The 18,725-nt window shown below is 39.7% G+C and overlaps 1 protein-coding gene across 2 annotated transcripts in view; it reads right to left on the bottom strand.

Annotated features, from left to right (window-relative positions):
• The window catches only part of cntn2 (contactin 2), a 155,242-nt gene that overhangs the window by 54,414 nt on the left and 82,103 nt on the right, over positions 1–18,725 (bottom strand). For both annotated transcript variants that reach the window (XM_031896843.1, XM_018091567.2), the window contains 4 exons: positions 18,349–18,469; positions 8,511–8,669; positions 7,485–7,634; positions 7,197–7,267 (listed from right to left, as the gene is read on the bottom strand). In XM_031896843.1, coding sequence (XP_031752703.1) covers positions 7,197–7,267; positions 7,485–7,634; positions 8,511–8,669; positions 18,349–18,469 — 501 coding nt within the window. The remainder of the gene's footprint in view (positions 1–7,196; positions 7,268–7,484; positions 7,635–8,510; positions 8,670–18,348; positions 18,470–18,725) is intronic.

Below are 18,725 nucleotides of genomic sequence, written 5' to 3'. Positions count from 1 at the left end.
AGCGGCGGCATGTGCCACCGCTGCAGAGGGCTTCTAACAATGACAGCCCCCCTGGGCAATGTGCGATCGGTCTTCAGGAACAGGTAAGGAGTTTTTTTTTTTATTGCATTTACACACTTTTACACACTTATACACACATTTACATACATTTATACACACTTACATACATTTACACACACTTACAGCACACATTTTAGCATTTTTTTTTTTTTTTTTTTTTCATTTTTCACACTTTTATACACTTATTTACACTCATATACACACTTACACACTATCACACAACTTTTACACATGTACACACATGTATACACAAACACTTTGGTTTTTTTTTGTTTTGCTTTTTTTTTTCATTTTACCACTTTGTTTTTATTTTCTTTTACCTAAAAACTGTTTATTTTGACAGCGTAACTATTGGATCAGATATTCTGGCCACTAATTACACTGTCATGTGACTTATTTTGTTGTTTCACTGATTTGCACAATTTTTGTGGTTTTATCACATTTTATCCCTATATAAGTGTTCCTGATCTGTTTTTAGCGTAGCTTTGCCAGGTGTAACTTTGGTGTACAAAAATAACTTTACCTATTTTGAATTCATCAGAATGTGTACTTTCCAAAAATATATGGTTCTTTGAGGGTCTGTGTATAGTTAGGGGGGGGTTACTGCACATAATACGCTGTCAGGGGGCTCTGTGTGCAAAAGCTGAGTTGGCACCCAAGAAATCCATATGCGCTATTTTCATTTTGGGGTCGGTACTTACTGCAGACTTTGGTATATCTATGCATATTGGGCATCAAACTGTTCAGTAGACCTTAGGTGTTCCTATTTGGGGTGACTTGCCTTTGTACTCAAGAAATTGTGTGAGATAAATGCGGCAAATTGCAACATTTTTAGACGATTTTCTGAAATGTCATAAAAACCAATAACTTTAGGAAAGCTCTGCAGATTGGTACTTTTGTGTAGAAAGGACTCTTTACCCATGTTGGATTTGTCAGAATGTGTACTTTCCAAAAATATATGGTTTTGTGGGGGTCTCTGTATAGTTAGGGGAAGTTTTGGCACATAATACACTGACAGGGGGCTCTGTGTGCAAAAGCTGAGCTGGCAGGCGAGAAATCCTTATGCGCTATTTTCATTTAGGGTTCAGTACATACCGCAGACTTTGGTATATCTATGCATATTGGGCATCAAACTGTTCAGTAGGCCTCTGGTGTTCCTATTTGGGGTGACTTGCCTTTGTACGCAAGAAATTGTGTGAGATAAATGCGGCAAATTGCAACATTTTTAGGCGATTTTCTGAAATGTCATAAAAACCGATAACTTTAGGAAAGCTTTGCGGCTTGGTACTTTGGTGTAGAAAGGACTCTTTACCCTTGTTGGATTTGTCAGAATGTGTACTTTCCAAAAATATATGGTTTTGTGGTGGTCTCTGTATAGTTAGGGGAAGTTTTGGCACATAATACACTGACAGGGGGCTCTGTGTGCAAAAGCTGAGCTGGCAGGCGAGAAATCCTTATGCGCTATTTTCATTTAGGGTTCAGTACATACTGCAGACTTTGGTATATCTATGCATATTGGGCATCAAACTGTTCAGTAGGCCTCTGGTGTTCCTATTTGGGGTGACTTGCCTTTGTACGCAAGAAATTGTGTGAGATAAATGCGACAAATTGCAACATTTTTAGGCGATTTTCTGAAATGTCATAAAAACCGATAACTTTAGGAAAGCTCTGCAGATTGGTACTTTGGTGTAGAAAGGACTCTTTACCCTTGTTGGATTTGTCAGAATGTGTACTTTCCAAAAATATATGGTTTTGTGGGGGATCTGTATAGTTAGGGGAAGTTTTGGCACATAATACACTGACAGGGGGCTCTGTGTGCAAAAGCTGAGCTGGCAGGCGAGAAATCCTTATGCGCTATTTTCATTTAGGGTTCAGTACATACCGCAGACTTTGGTATATCTATGCATATTGGGCATCAAACTGTTCAGTAGGCCTCTGGTGTTCCTATTTGGGGTGACTTGCCTTTGTACGCAAGAAATTGTGTGAGATAAATGCGACAAATTGCAACATTTTTAGGCGATTTTCTGAAATGTCATAAAAACCAATAACTTTAGGAAAGCTCTGCAGATTGGTACTTTGGTGTAGAAAGGACTCTTTACCCTTGTTGGATTTGTCAGAATGTGTACTTTCCAAAAATATATGGTTTTGTGGGGGTCACTGTATGGTTAGGGGAAGTTTTGGCACATAATACACTGACAGGGGGCTCTGTGTGCAAAAGCTGAGCTGGCAGGCGAGAAATCCTTATGCGCTATTTTCATTTTGGGTTCAGTACATACCGCAGACTTTGGTATATCTATGCATATTGGGCATCAAACTGTTCAGTAGACCTCTGGTGTTCCTTTTTGGGGTGATTTGTCTTTATCTGATCTTTATCAAGAAATTGTGAGAGATAAATGCGGCAAATTGCAACATTTTTATGCGATTTTCGAAATGTCATATAAATCTGCAAACTTAGGAAAGCTTTACAGCTTGGTACTTTGTAGCAATAAGAAATATTTACCCATTATAGATTCGGGGGGATGTGTATTTTCCAAAAATATATGGCTTTCTGGGGTGAATGTACTTTTTTTGTAGCATTATCCCACATAAAGGATGTAAATGTGTTGATTTTGCAGGAGCTGAAATGATAGATCATATGGGGGTATGTTCCCATTGGGGCCCCTACATGCCACATACTTAGGTAAACCTATACATATTGGGCATCAAACTGTTCAGTGGACCCCTGGCGTTCAAATTTAGGGTGTTTTATCTTGGTACCTAACACTATGTGGGAGATAAGATGCTGCAAAGTGGAAGCTTTGAGGGGATTTTTGGAAATGTCATCAAAATTGCTAACTTTAGAAAAGCTGTGCGGCTTGGTACTTTGGAGTAGAAAGACATGGGTACCCATTTTAGATTCGGGGGAATGTGTACTTTCCAAAAATATATGACTTTCTGGGGTGAGCGTACTTTTTTGTAGCTTTATCCCACATATAATGATGTAAATGTGTTGATTTTGCAGGAGCTGAAATGACAGAAATGACAGTATATATGGGGGTATGTTCACATTGGGGCCCCTACATGCCACATACTTAGGTAAACCTATACATATTGGGCATCAAACTGTTCAGTGGACCCCTGGCGTTCAAATTCAGGGTGTTTTATCTTGGTACCTAATGCTATGTGGGAGATAAGATGCTTCAAAATGGAAGCTTTGAGGGGATTTTTGGAAATGTCATCAAAATTGCTAACTTTAGAAAAGCTGTGCGGCTTGGTACTTTGGAGTAGAAAGACATGGGTAACCATTTTAGATTCGGGGGAATGTGTACTTTCCAAAAATATATGGCTTTCTGGGGTGAGCGTACTTTTTTGTAGCTTTATCTCACATATAATGATGTAAATGTGTTAATTTTGCAGGAGCTGAAATGACAGAAATGACAGTATATATGGGGGTATGTTCACATTCGGGCTCCTACATGCCACATACTTGGGTAAACCTATACATATTGGGCATCAAACTGTTCAGTGGACCCCTGGCGTTCAAATTCAGGATGTTTTATCTTGGTACCTAATGCTATGTGGGAGATAAGATGCTTCAAAGTGGAAGCTTTGAGGGGATTTTTGGAAATGTCATCAAAATTGCTAACTTTAGAAAAGCTGTGCGGCTTGGTACTTTGGAGTAGAAAGACATGGGTACCCATTTTAGATTCGGGGGAATGTGTACTTTCCAAAAATATATGACTTTCTGGGGTGAGCATACTTTTTATTAGCTTTATCCCACATATAATGATGTAAATGTGTTGATTTTGCAGAAGCTGAAATGACAGAAATGACAGTTCATATGGGGTATGTTCACATTGGGGCCCCTACATGCCACATACTTAGGTAAACCTATACATATTGGGCATCAAACTGTTCAGTGGACCCCAGGCATTCATATTTAGGGTGTTTTATTTGGTTACTTTATGACCTGTAGGAGATAAGATACTATAGACTGGAAGCTTTGAAGCGATTTTTAAAAAAAATCACAAATTTTGATAAAAACCAATAACTTTAGGAAAGCATTGCGACTTGATAGTTTGGAGTAGACAGACAGTTGTGCCTATTCTGTATTCCCCAGAATCTGTTCTTTCCAAAAATGTACAATTTTCTGGGATAAACCTTCTGTTAGTGGAATTTTGGCCTTGAAATCCAAAGTATGCAGTTTTTTTGGAGCAGTGCTTTGGGAATTTGGTAGTGTACTGCTGGGAGTTTTTGACCTATACAAGTGAGAAATCTCCATAAAACTATATATATTTGGTATTGGCACGTTCAGGAGACATGGGACTTTCCAAATCAGTTGTATATTCGTGCATAAAATAATTTTTGTTTCTAGTATGTGTGATTATATTATGGAAAATTTGATTTTTTTTGCATTTTTAGACATTTAGAAGCCTATATCTTGTTACAGAATTGGAATTACACAAAAATTCTACCATATTTTGAAAGCTTAGGTTGTTCTGAAAAAAACGATATATTGTTTTCCTTGGTAAACTAAAAGTCCCCCCGAGGAAAGGCCCCTAAAGTGAAACAGTGCAAAATGTTCAAAAACTGTCTGGCAATACAAGTTCCGCTTTGACCAAAATGGCTGGCAGTAAAAGGGTTAAGAGGTGACATGATAACTATGTATAAATATATAAGGGGATCATATAATAACCTCTCTAATGCTTTATTTACCAGTCCTTCCAACTGACACAAGGGCACCCACTCCGTTTAGAAGGGAGGTTCCGTTTAAATATTCGGAAAGGATTTTTTACTGTGAGAGCTGTGAAGTTGTGGAATTCCCTCCCCGAATCAGTTGTGCTGGCTGACACATTATATAGCTTTAAGAAGGGGCTGGATGGCTTCTTAGCAAGTGAGGGAATACAGGTTTATGGGAGATAGCTCTTAGTACAAGTTGATCCAGGGACTAGTCCGATTGCCATCTTGGATTCAGGAAGGAATTTTTTCCCCTCTGCGGCAAATTAGAGAAGCTTCATATGGTGTTTTTTCCCTTCCTTTGGATCAACTAGAAGCCAGGTTATATATAGGTATTATGGTTGAACGTTATGGACGTACATCTTTTTTCAACCTAACTTACTATGTGTCAGGACTGGCCTCTGGTGAAGGACCAGCAGGTAGGAGCCTATGTGCAAAGTAACCCCCAGAACTCCCTTTAAGGGCTGGACAGCCAAGTGAGGTAAAGCAAAGATATTTAATGAAAACAAAACAGAACAAAAATAAGAGTTAATATACAGGCCTGTGATAAGGCAAGATAACAGAGTCCGACAACAGGCAATAGGTCAGGGCTGGCAGAGTACTGGCAAGGTCCGTAAGGCAGCTGAGGTCAGTGGCAGGCAGCAGGCAAGCAAGGTCGAGTAAACAGGCCAATGGTCAAACCACGGAGATCCACAAAAGACAGGGTACCAGGTGGGGACAGGAGAACGGACGCAAGAATCAAGCAGGGACCACAGGAATCAGGATGGCAAGATTAGGCTCAGTAGCAACAATGATCGAGCACCGGTAGTTGCCAGGAGCAGATTTATAAAGGCTGCTAATTACTAAAGCAGCAACACATGCGATTAACAAGATGGGTGGAGACTGAAGGGAAACAGGCAGAGATGCTTCATGCACATAAGGGTAACTGACCCCATGTAGCTCAAAGAGCCTCCTGTGGCTCAGCAAGTAAGTGCACCTGCAGCACAGCACAAATCCAGGGCTTGATTACCCACAGTTCCTGACACTATGTTACTATGTATAGATCTTCCTTCAGTACACTCATTAACACCCCCTATAAAAACAGTAAACCAAATTTTCTCTAGAACTGTGGTCCTACAGATAGTTGGACCCCAAATGGACCCCTCTCTGTGTTAATAATGCTCTAGCACAATTCAGGTCAATCCCAGATGCATCTGGGCATCTGCAGGTGTAAAACACCTGAGTAACATAGTAAAGCCTGGTGAACTAAAACAGTTTGACCCAGCTCCAGGACAAGCTAGGTAGACAAGATCTACAGCATTTGCGCTACTTCCAATTGTGACAATCTTTTAAAGTTCAGTTTACAACCATGGAGCTTAAATATGTCACCTCCATTGTGGAGATACAACTGAGAGACCCGCAGATAATCAAACTAATATTGAGGTTATATAGAGCCCTACTTGGCTTCATATGGTCACCCTTTACCATAGCTTCTCATGCGGTAACAATTGCTTACAAATTTGACTGAGGAGCAGTGGGACAAGACTATAGATGTATTGTATAGCGACCTGATGTCATTGCGACATAGATTAATACAGTATAAGTTCACTCACCAATTGTATATAACTCCTTTCTGACTCCAAAAGATGGGCCACAGTCCACAGGCACTATGCCCTATGTGCCAGAGACCGGGGGCCTCTTTTTTACATTTAGCATGGGATTGCCCACTAAGAAAAAGCTTCTGGCCTAAGGTAATTAAATACCTGATTGATAACTTAGGTTTCCCTATTATATGTACACCATGTACAAGTATGTCTGCTGTCCCAGATTAAAGAATTGCTACCACTCAATAAAACTAGGTGGTTGGTTAGGTCTCTACTATATTTTGCAAAAAAATCAGTAATATTGAACTGAATGGGAAATAGTGCTACATCAGTTAAACAATGGTCGAGCCTTATCAACTCAACTCTTCCCTCCATTAGACTTACAAAGCATGTGGCTGTCCAACAAAATTCAAACAAAATTGGTCTCCATGGCTAGACTTCAACCCTGAAACACCAGAGGTTGATTAGTGCCTTAATTTTGAGATAAGACACACGTATCTAGAAGACCAGGATTGTCAAAACTAGCAAAAATATGATTTCTGTAATAATGGTATAAAGTGCAGTAAATTACTGTGATTGTTAAATTGTATGTAAAGTCACTGTATGTCAATTTGATATGACCAATCCAAAAATTCGGATCACACAACTGCATGCTATTCAGATTCTTGCAACTAAGACATGCATTTCAAATTTAATTCCCATCGCCTCTCTCTCCTTCTATAAAATCTCCTTTGTTTCCCTCTAATTTTTCTAATCTATCCCTTTCCTCTTAAACAGTTAAAATAAAATAATAAAAAACTCTAAAATAAAAGTTGCAACTAAACCACTGTCACTCACCGTCCAGTTAATGGTCAACTCATTTGGAGCTCCTCCCCCTCCACCAACTTCTGATGGAGCCACATTGGGAGCTGAAAATAAGAAGTAAGAAATGAGGTGCTCTCTAATTTATACTAATGTTTATACTAAGGAATGTGTTACACATATTAAATCAGGAGCTAAATGTTAATTGTGTCATTGATTTCCTAGCCTCACCACTTAGCAATCATGAAATACAAGCTCTAGTCTAAGTGATTATCTCTTTTATCCAAATACAGTTCTGGACACACCAAAAATTAAAAAACTTACCAGCTTCTCTTGTCCGAATTAAAGCAGACGGGGCACTGGGATCCCCATCTCCCAAAATATTGCTGGCCACTATTCGGAACAAATAATCTGTCCATTGATTTAGCCCAACCACAAGAGCTGACTCTGCATTACCCTCAACAGTAGGAGGATCTGGATGCAGAAACAAAATGAGGTTTATTTAGTAACAAAATAAAGCATGGCGTAATAACCACAAAATAATATACATTTTTAATAACATTTACGCCTCCATCTTGCAATGACCCATTTTCTGTCTTCTATACTAAAATGATTTTAGACAATCTGTAATATCCTCTATGACAACTGACACACAAAATGTGCAACCCATGTATATGATTAAACTTGTTCCCAATGATTTTTATTTACCTTCAAATTCAAACCAGAGCGAAAAGAGCACCATATTTATTGATATATTTATGGAGACAGTACATGGTGTTCTATTGCTATAATTAGAATTTTATGAAATGGGGCAATATTGTTATTTTTTTTAACACAAAAATGAATGGTTAATTTTATTAGGCGCTAACTTGAACATAGGACCCTAGGCGTCAGTGCTCACTGAATACTAGATTCATAAAAAAGCAGATCTATTTAATTAATAGAAATTACAGTATTAATCTTAACAGTGAATTAATGTTTATTATATATTTAAATGTCCACTGCAATTTATCTAAGCAGTCATTATAATAAAAATATAGTTATTTACAGTCATTAACTTGGGATGAAAAAGCAACCGTTCATCAAGTTCAATCCATTCATGTGATCCCCCAGCATCACTGACTCACACAAGAAATGGAAAGAAAAACTTTAACACCTATCTGTAATTATATACACAATGTTATGTACACAACACCCACTTATTCTGTTTTTCTACTGACCACGCCATATTACCAGACAACATCTGTAAAAGTAGGGTGCAGCTCCTCTTTACTGTTTAATACTTTGATCTCATTATGAATTTACTTAAGGAGCAAAAGGATATTTTAATATTGATTTATTGGTACTAACCTGTACGTGCTGATCTCCATATTTCCGTGAGTGGCTCCCTGACCTGTACCACATAGCGACTTATAGGGCTATGATTATCAAATCCACGGCTCCAACTCAATTGAACCATTGTTTCTCCAACATATTTTACCACCACCCCTCCAGGAGGACCAGGGGGTCCTATAGTGAGTAGGACAGAAGGACCAAGAAGGTCAAATAGGCATTTACAAAAAGGCTATATAAACATATAAGATGTAAATGGCAGATGTTTGGGGTAACTAGAGGACAATTTCTGCCCTTGATCCCCATCAAATTTGGTGTAAACTCATAAAGGGATCTGTGGTAAAGGAGTAGTTTATGAAACCATGAGCATTCCACTGTGCATATGGTACTCCATTTCTCATTTCACCATCTATTCATAGGCGGAGGATGACTTTTTTGTTTGGGGAGGCTAAAGATGGCCCATACACAGACTGACCTACAGCTAAGGCTGATGCCACATGCGGCGTAGGGCTGATTTTTTCGGCAAGCGGAAAAACGCTTGCCGAAAATTCAGCCCTACGCCTGCTACTTGTGCCTGCACCCGAATGAATGGGATACGCTCGGGTGCAGGCACATGTAGCCGATATACGCATGAAAACGCGAGACTTTGCATTCTCTCGCGTTTTCGTGCGTATATCGGCTACATGTGCCTGCACCCGAGCGTATCCCATTCATTCGGGTGCAGGCACAAGTAGCAGGCGTAGGGCTGAATTTTCGGCAAGCGTTTTTCCGCTTGCCGAAAAAATCAGCCCTACGCCGCATGTGGCATCAGCCTAATGTGACACTTAGTGGATTCACTGCTGGTGTAAAAAATTAACCTCCCAACTACCTCTGGCAGTTCCCACTGACTCCCAGGGATACTGTGCAAAAGTGCGGGTGGGGGGGATTTTTTTAACCCTAAAATGCTTAGGATGTAAAAGCATTCATACGTGCACTTCTGTTAGGGGTTCTCTATACATTTGTGTTCAGTTAGGTTAAAGGGGTAGTTCACCTTTAAATTAACTTTTATTTTTAATGGTTTTTCGGTTATTTAGCTTATTGTTCAGCAGCTCTCCATTTGGTATTTCAGCAGCTATCTGGCTGCTAGGGTCTTATATACCAGGTAGTGGTTTAAACAAGAGATGGGAATATGAATAGTTAAGGGGCCTGCATGGAAAAATAAAACTGTAGCTTCACAGAGCAATACTTTTTGGTCAGTGACCCTCATTTGAAAGCTGGAAAGAGGCAGAAGCAAAAGGCAAATTATTCAAAAACTATATAAAATTAACTAGGAAGACCAATTGCAAAGTTGCTAGGAATAGGCCATTCTATAATATTCTACAAGTTAACTTAAAAGTGAACCTCCCCTTTAGATGTGTTTAAGTTAGCTTTATAGAAAGTGAGGCAGCAGGTACTGACATCCCAGGCACGTTATATACAGTGAGACACAGTCTTTATATACAAAACCAGCACATTATATGCAGTGAGACGCAGTCTTTATATACAAAACCAGCACATTATATGCAGTGAGACGCAGTCTTTATATACAAAACCAGCACATTATATGCAGTGAGACGCAGTCTCTATATACAAAACCAGCACATTATATGCAGTGAGACGCAGTCTTTATATACAAAACCAGCACATTATATGCAGTGAGACACAGTCTTTATATACAAAACCAGCACATTATATGCAGTGAGACGCAGTCTTTATATACAAAACCAGCACATTAAATGCCATGAGGAGCAGTGGGTACAGATGGCAGATATTCAGGCCCTGGCACTATAACACTGGCACTGATACACAGTATTGGCCCCACTGTAACTTACTATAAATGAAAAAAACAATGACAAAAGTAAAAAAAAAAAAATAGAAGGTGCAAAAAACCATAACAAATATATAAAAGCACAATGAGCTTTGTCAGGGGAAAAATTAACTTACCCTCCATCTGTTAGGGTAGGGGATATTATAAATGTCAGATGACAAAAAATAATTTAATTCCAGCTAGTGGGTCAGTCTTTAGAACATATACAGTATAGTACCCGTGGGATGAAAACTGCAGCAAAGTTCAAAGCTGGTTCATGGGTAAACTTACAGTCTGCACATTCTTCTTTTTTAAGTCTTCATTTCTGCAGTTTGCAAAATTTCCCGATCCCTGTCTGCATCTGTGTCTTGATTGGTCAATTTTACTGTCTGTCAAGAAAGCTGTGCTCTGATTGGAGAATATACAAGAAGAAAGATCCAATCAGAGCACAGCTGATTAGAGCAGAACCCGGAGCTTGCAGGGACAGGAGAAGATTTGCAGCACAGCGCAGAAACGGAGCCAGGTTTTTTTATTTTTAGGGTGCCAGAGCAGGTTTGGGGAGGCTTAGCCTCCCCAAGCCTTATTGAAAATCCGCCTATGCATCTATTGACAGCTTTGAAGTGAACATTGTATGTCAAATGCATAAAGTTGCATCTAGCTGTCAGGACAGTCCTTAGTGATAGAGGACTGGGCAAACTACCTGGTGTGGGACCCCAAATACATTTTCCATTTAGCGGACAACAATAAGCCAATGATTTGACACAGCAGTCAGTGGGGATATATATACTTGTATTTTTGAGAAAGGTACTAGGTAGTGATGAGCAAATTTTTTTGCAAGGCATGCATTTGCAGCGAATTTCACCATTGGCGAATTGTTTTGTGAAAATTCGCCGCGCATCAAAAAAATCACGGTTACGTAAAAAAAAGACATGGGTGACAAAAAAAGATGCGGGAGACAAAAAAGTTGCGCGACAAATGCATTTAGCACCATGGAAATACAGTATGCATCTTGGCATAACATATAACATATACAGTAGTGCAATAGCACTATAATAAAAACAATAAACTGTTGCCATCAGAGTAGGGGCCCCCACTGTTCATCTCGAGTGCTGGGCCCAGAGCAGGTGCCCCAATATGCTACCCTCAAAAATGGCTTTGCTTGCTTTGGAGGCTTGACAAAAATATAAATAGAAATAATCTCTTATATCCTTTCTGTTGGATATCTTGCTGTTATTGGTTAACTGAATGCATAAAACAAGTGGATTTTATATTAATGATGTGTCTTTCTGTCATAGCTGGGGGAGATACCTATTTGTTAAAATTCACTCACATATTTAGCATTTTTGTACATAAAGACATCTTTAACTATTTTACATTTTTCAGAAATTGTACTTCCATTCTGAATAACATTAAAATGGGTGGAATTTTGCAATTTGAACACCAGGTGCTTGGCAGACCGGTTATATAGCCATTTTTTTTAGCCTTCCTTATTGTAAATATACTTTTGACTTTATGATTAAATTCCTTCAATGCTGGCAACATGTTGATTACTAGTATCATTACTAATGCGATCCAGTGATGGAAGCAGTTGAATTGTAGATAGAATTTGAAACCTACTATTATGTGACTACAATTTTGAGACTTGAATTACCTAATCCTTCAGTATATCATATTTACAAGAGTTGAAATATAGAATTACTTTACCTTTACTTTCTAGTTAGGTGCCTATTGAATTCAGATGGCAGGGTTCCTCTTTACACCAATTAACTTGGAGGAATGGCAAAAGGAGGCGGAAGGTGCCTTCCAAACTAATTTACCAACCTCAATGTATTTTTTAATCTTACAAAAATTTATAAACAACAAATTAGAAATTGGTGGGAGGTTGCCTCTTTAAAGAACTATTTACAACATGATATGATCCCCAGGGGTTTGAGACTACATATGGCCCCAGCTACACACATTTTGTGTGATAACTTTCGAAAAAAATGGGAGAGTATATTGACTAAATGCTCCTTGGAATTAATGGGGAGTCTACTAGAATATGAAATGGTCAATCTAGATAAATCTAATGAGAAACTAGAAATGGGTATTAAGGAAGCACAGGAGTTTAAGGATGACCCTTCTTTTCAGTCCCTTGAATTAAAGTTGAAAACTTCAATGGATAATTTCCGTAAACTGTTAAGGGAACAGAAGCAAAGGAAATTTGTAAGGGATACAAGGGACTATGAAAGAGGTAATGTGTACACTAAATTGTCTAGGGGTGGAGGTTTAAAGAGCCCTAACTCAGGTACAGATTATGATTCTTCCTCAGATGAGGATCATCACAAGACCAGTGATAGTGAGGATGGCACACCTAGGTCTATATTGAAAGTGAGTGACATAAAACAGAGAAGGAAGGAAGTTTCTTTTTTAGGAATCCCTATGGAGGAGGGCCCAGGGAGAGAACCCAACATAAGATTGAGGGACTGGTCCACTTGGGGCTACCGGTGATCGAGGGGCAGGAGAACCCGATAGATAACCAAAAGTATAAACTTGAGATTATGAATCTATTGTCATTCCCCTTGAATAAGGATCATATTGAGCTCCTGGAAAAGGGCTTAAATTTTGTGCCAAATAAAAATTTGAACAAATTTTAAACTCGCCTTACATAAATATTTTAAGAATAAGGAGGAGAGAGAATTGAAGAAGATAAAGCTAATTGGTGAGGACTTACCAACTTTGCAAATTTTAGAGGATCTAATGGCCGGGCCCGATTTGGCTCCTAAGGTTAGGGATAAGGTACTTAAGAAGCGAAGTCTTTTTACCCCAAATATAAGTGCATATTCTCACATTGACGCTTTTGTTAATTTAGTAACCTCAGAGATTGAAGGTCTAAAATTTAAGAATAAAGTGGGAAACTTGACACCTAATCTAATCAATGCATTGGATGAATTGAGAAACTATGATTACATTGAAATAGAACAGGCAGATAAAGGAGGAGATGTGGTGATAATGGAGAAAACAGACTATAAGGAAATGGTGAAGGATTTATTAAAAAATAATAGGAGCTATGAAATCTTGAGATCGGACCCTACTAAAGAATATTTGGATACACTCAAAAATTTATTGGAAATTGGCAGGTATGAGGGAATTATATCTGATCAGGAACTTAGCTTCATGCTTAATTTACACCCAACCATACCTACCTTTTATTGCCCCCCAAAAGTTCATAAACAGACAGCCCGGATGCGAGGCCGCCCTATTGTCTCTGGGAATAATTCTCTTACAGAGAACACAAGTACATTTTTAGACTCTTGGTTGGCCCCTTTGGTGATTAGCCTACCTTTGTATTTGAAAGACACTAAGTTGGAATACATTAGGGTTGACAGGGACTGCCATCTAGCACTATATACTAGCATTCCCTATAATAAGGGGATTTCTTGCCCAGCGTTCTATGTATTGTTTTGCCATGTTTTGACTCCTGCCTGTCCTTGACTCTCCTTCTATTGCCGCCTGAACTGACCTTTGCCTGTTTTGACCACCCTGCTGGATTTCGACTTTGTACCACGCTGCCTGATTGTTCCTGACTCCGACCTGTCCCTTACTATTCTGAATTGTTCCTCTACCTGCAACACCTTCAGTTCCCTTGCCTGCTCAGAACTCTCTCCTTGGGTCTCTCACAATAAGACCTGGCGGCATCCGAGTAGCAAAGGGCTCCTCCCGATGTGAAAGGCGGCTGTTATAGGCAAGAAGCGTGAGCTGAGACCGGACCCTTGGCGCCTGTTCTGAGTTTTGGGATATTGATCGTGACATTAACCCCTGTAAAGAGGTTGCAGCAAGAACTTGGCCAGGCTTCATGTATAACCATTGACAATCCATTCCCCACTGAAGTATCTTATTAGTCAGCCAATCAATTTGGGGATTGTGTTTACGCAATGAGGGGAGACCTAAAATCACCGGGGTATGTGGGCAATCTATGATGAAAAAGGAAATTCATTCCACATGGAAAGAACTCATAGACATGGAACAACTTACAGACTTGAAAGATATAACCCCACTACCTAGAGAGGTACCATCAATAGCTAATAATTTGACTGAGGGGAATAAAGGAAGTGTGGGTATACTAAGTCTGCAGGGAAAGTTACTATCTAAAAAGTTCCCTTCCGCCCCAGAAAGCCGAGCTTTCCACACAACCCATATCCCATCCCAAAAGAACCGGAATCAAGAGTTTAGAAGAATATTGTTGGGGAGTAGAGATGACATTGCCCAAGCAGAACTCCCCAGATCTGATTAAGCTCTATCATTTCCTGGCCTTTTGGGACAGGTGTCACGGAAGTGACCTCTATCCCCACAGTACAAACACAACCCGTTAGCCCGCCTATGACCCTTTTCTTCAGAAGATAAGTGGGTAGAACCCAACTGCAAAGGTTCTTCCAGGGGCCTAGAGGCACCCACCTCGGGTTTGGATAAGAACTCTGCAGGAAAGGTTTGTGGGGAAGCTGCAGGAATTCTCTCCTGGCGTCTCTCCCTATGCCTCCTATCAATCTGAATGGCAAGATGCATCAATGAGTCTAGGGAGGATGGAGCGGGAAAATTAATTAGGCTATCTATTACAGCATCAGATAGCCCCACTCGAAACTGACTTCGTAAGGCAGTGTCATTCCAGCCCGTTTCTACCGCCCAACAGCGGAACTCTATACAATAATCCTATTGTAATAATCCTCAACCCTTCGTTTACCTTGCATGAGATTATGAATAGCAGAATCAGCAGAAGCAGAACGATCAGGATCATCATAGATTATCGCCATGGCCTTAAAAAAGAATTCAAGGGATGTACGGGCTGGATCAGAGGGAGGTAAAGTAAATGCCCATAGCTGTGGATCCCCAAGCAGAAGGGTCATAACAAAATAAACTTTGAGCTCTTCAGTGGGAAAAGAGCGAGGGAGGAACCATAAATACAATTTACATGCCTCCTGGAAGACAAAAAAATTTACTTTGCTCCCTGGAAAACTTCTCAGGGAATGGCACCTTAGGCTCCACCACTAGCATTCCCGGAGCTGTGTGTAGGGATTGGCTTCCTGGGAGTGAAGCAGCAGCGGGAGCGACTGGCTGTTGCTGGAGCACATCCAACCTTACAGATAGTCTCTGGAGCCACTGGATAATTTGGTCCTGCTGGGCTTCTTCTTCCCCAAGACCCTGGAGGAGATTTGCCCAGATCACCTCAGAGGAAGTGGATGCGGCAGCCCCTTCAGCATCCATATCAGGCCCAACGTAATGTCACGATCGGTATCCAAAAACTCAGAACAGGTGCCAAGGGTCTCGGCTCACACTTCTGCCTATAACAGCCGCCTTTCACGTTGGGAGGAGCCCTTCGCTACTCGGATACCGCCAGGTCTTATTGTGAGAGACCCAAGGAGAGAGTTCTGAGCAAGGGAACCGAAGGTGTTGCAGGTAGAGGAACAATTCAGAATAGTCAGGGACAGGTCGGAGTCAGCAACAATCAGGAAGCGCGGTACAAAGTCGAAATCCAGCAGAGTGGTCAAAACAGGCAAAGGTCGGTTCAGGCGGCAATAGAAGGGTAGTCAAGGTCAGGCAGGAGTCAAAACATGACAAAACAATACATAGAACGCACTGAGGAACTAACAGGAAGTAGACCTACATTGGGCAAGGAATACAGGACAGTGAGAGCTTTAAATATTTGAATTTTGCACCAAAATGATGTCATGCACGTGGCAAGTGACACAACGCGAGTGCACATGCGCGTGTCAAAGAGCGCGCATGTCACATGCGCGTGTCAAAGAGCGCGCATGTAAAAGGCAGACCGAGGCGTGTGCACGCGCCTAAAGGAAGATGGCAGGCGTCCCCGCACCAGAATTCTGAAAATTCACCTCAAAGCTTCCACTTTCAAGCATCATATCTCCCACATAACATTAAGTACCAAGAAAAAATATCCTAAATATGAAAACCAAGGGACCACTGAAAACTGAACCACTGAAAACCACTGAGTTTGATCCCCATTGTGCATAGGATCACCATTTTGAGAACCTAAAAGGAAGTTAGTGCATAGATATTGCCCCGGAGATCACTTCAGCTACTGAAAATTCAATACATTTACTGCATTTTTGTGGGATAAAAACACAAAAAAATGTTGACCCCCCCTTCCCTCAAACCATATATTTTTGGGAAGTACACATTTGGGTGAATTCAAAATGGGCACCCATGTCTTTCTACTCCAAAATACAGAGTCGCAATGCTTTCCCAAAAATGGCGGTTTTGATGACATAACTGAAAATAGCATCAAACCTTCCACTTTCAAGCACCTTATCTCCCACATAGCATTAGGTACCAAGAAAAAAACATCCTAAATATGAAAGCCAAGGGTCCACTGAACAGTTTGATGCTAGTGATAGGCGAAAAGAATAGCAATTTTTATGTAACTGCTGAAAATAGTTTCAAAGCTTGCATATTTACCCTATTCTATAGCCTACATTTTGTAACGTAACATAAAGCATTATAAATATGAACGCCACAGGCCTACTTAACAGTTTGATACCCATTATGCATAGATTTACTAAACTATGTGGCGTATAGAGGCACCCAAATGAAAATAGCGCATTTGAATTTTAAGGTCTGACACTCTGGCCACTGGAATATAAGCATCCTCTATATGTATTATGTGCCATAAGACCCCCTAAAAGTATGGAGATCCTAGAAAACCATATATTTTCTGAAAGTACACATTCTAAAAAAACAAAAATGGGTAAATACATCTTTCTACTGCAAACTACTAAACTACAAAGCTATGCTAAACATAACAGTTTTTATGAAATTTCTGAAAACTGTCACAAAGCTTGCATTTTCCACTATTATGTACCCCACATTTTGGAACATAACAATCTAAATCTGAATGTCAGGGGTCTACTAACCAGTTTGATGGCCAATATGCATAGATTTACCAAACTATGTGGTGTACCCAAATCAATATATAGCAGGCAAGTAACAATGCGAAATGCAAATTGCTAAAATCCCCCAAAAAACATTAAAACTAATGGGATTTTTTTTTGCCTAGTGAAATCTGCAGTCAGAATCACAGTTTGCGGATAAAAGGCTTAAAGTGCCGCAGAATGTAGATGCTACAATTGCTCAGGGCCCCTCCATAGGAAACGACAAGGACGTAGTTTCTACGTGCCTGTCATTTGCTAGTCTCCAGCCTCCCCCTGACCAGCCCCGCCCACTCACCAGGTTAAAGGGTTAAACTTGTTACATAATATAAACCACATTTTATTTTTAAAAAGTAATGAAGCTTTTTTCATATCAGTATAAGTATTATTGTTTTCTCATTATTTTTTTTTTTTAGATTTCTTTGCCAGTGGAGTGTACTTGATGACTTCAATTACCATTAGTGCTTTCTTTCTTCACTGTTTACAGCACTTGGTTTACAACATAGGTGATAATGCTTGCAGGTTGTGATTTAAATCTTCTAGTAGTACCATAATCAATTATATTATATATAGATATAGATATTATATATAGGGGCTGATTTACTAACCCACGAATCCGACCCGAATTGGAAAAGTTCCGACTTGAAAACGAACATTTTGCGACTTTTTCGTATGTTTTGCGATTTTTTCGGATTCTTTACGAATTTTTCGTTACCAATACGATTTTTGCGTAAAAACGCGAGTTTTTCGTATCCATTATGAAAGTTGCGTAAAAAGTTGCGCATTTTTCGTAGCGTTAAAACTTACGCAAAAAGTTGCGCATTTTTCGTAGCGTTAAAACTTAACGCTACGAAAAATGCGCAACTTTTCGCGTAAGTTTTAACGCTACGAAAAATGCGCAACTTTCGTAATGGATACGAAAAACTCGCGTTTTTACGCAAAAATCGTATTGGTAACGAAAAATTCGTAAAGAATCCGAAAAAATCGCAAAACATACGAAAAAATCGCAAAATACCGATCATTACGAAAAAAACGCAATCGGACTCATTTCGACCCGTTCGTGGGTAAGTAAATCAGCCCCATAGATTTGGTTACATAACAAAATTGGTACCCCGAATGAGCAGAGATGCCATGGCAGATGTACGGTCCACCACAGTTTGTGCCATGCATGTGTATTTTCCAGCATGTCTGAGCTGTGCGTTAATAATATGTAGATCCCCAACAGCTTCATCCTGTCAAGGCACAGCAAAAATTATTATATAATGCGTTATATGGATCAGCAACATTCATGTTAAATGGAATATAACATGTTAAATGTCTTAGTGATTTAGCATTTACAAGTCCCATCTTTTAAAGCAAATCCAGCATGGAAAAGGCTGTGTCTGAAGTATGAGCTGTTTGAAGCATGTGTGGTAGAGCTGAAAGTGTAACTAAAACAGTGTTATGCTTTCCAATACAACACCCCAAAAGTCTAGCAAAGAGATTAAT

This window comes from Xenopus tropicalis, chromosome 2 (genome assembly GCF_000004195.4).
Source record: "Xenopus tropicalis strain Nigerian chromosome 2, UCB_Xtro_10.0, whole genome shotgun sequence".
NCBI classification, from domain to species: Eukaryota; Metazoa; Chordata; class Amphibia; order Anura; family Pipidae; genus Xenopus; species Xenopus tropicalis.
Note: the sequence above shows the minus strand (reverse complement) of the source record. Positions and strands in the feature narration are given on the sequence as shown.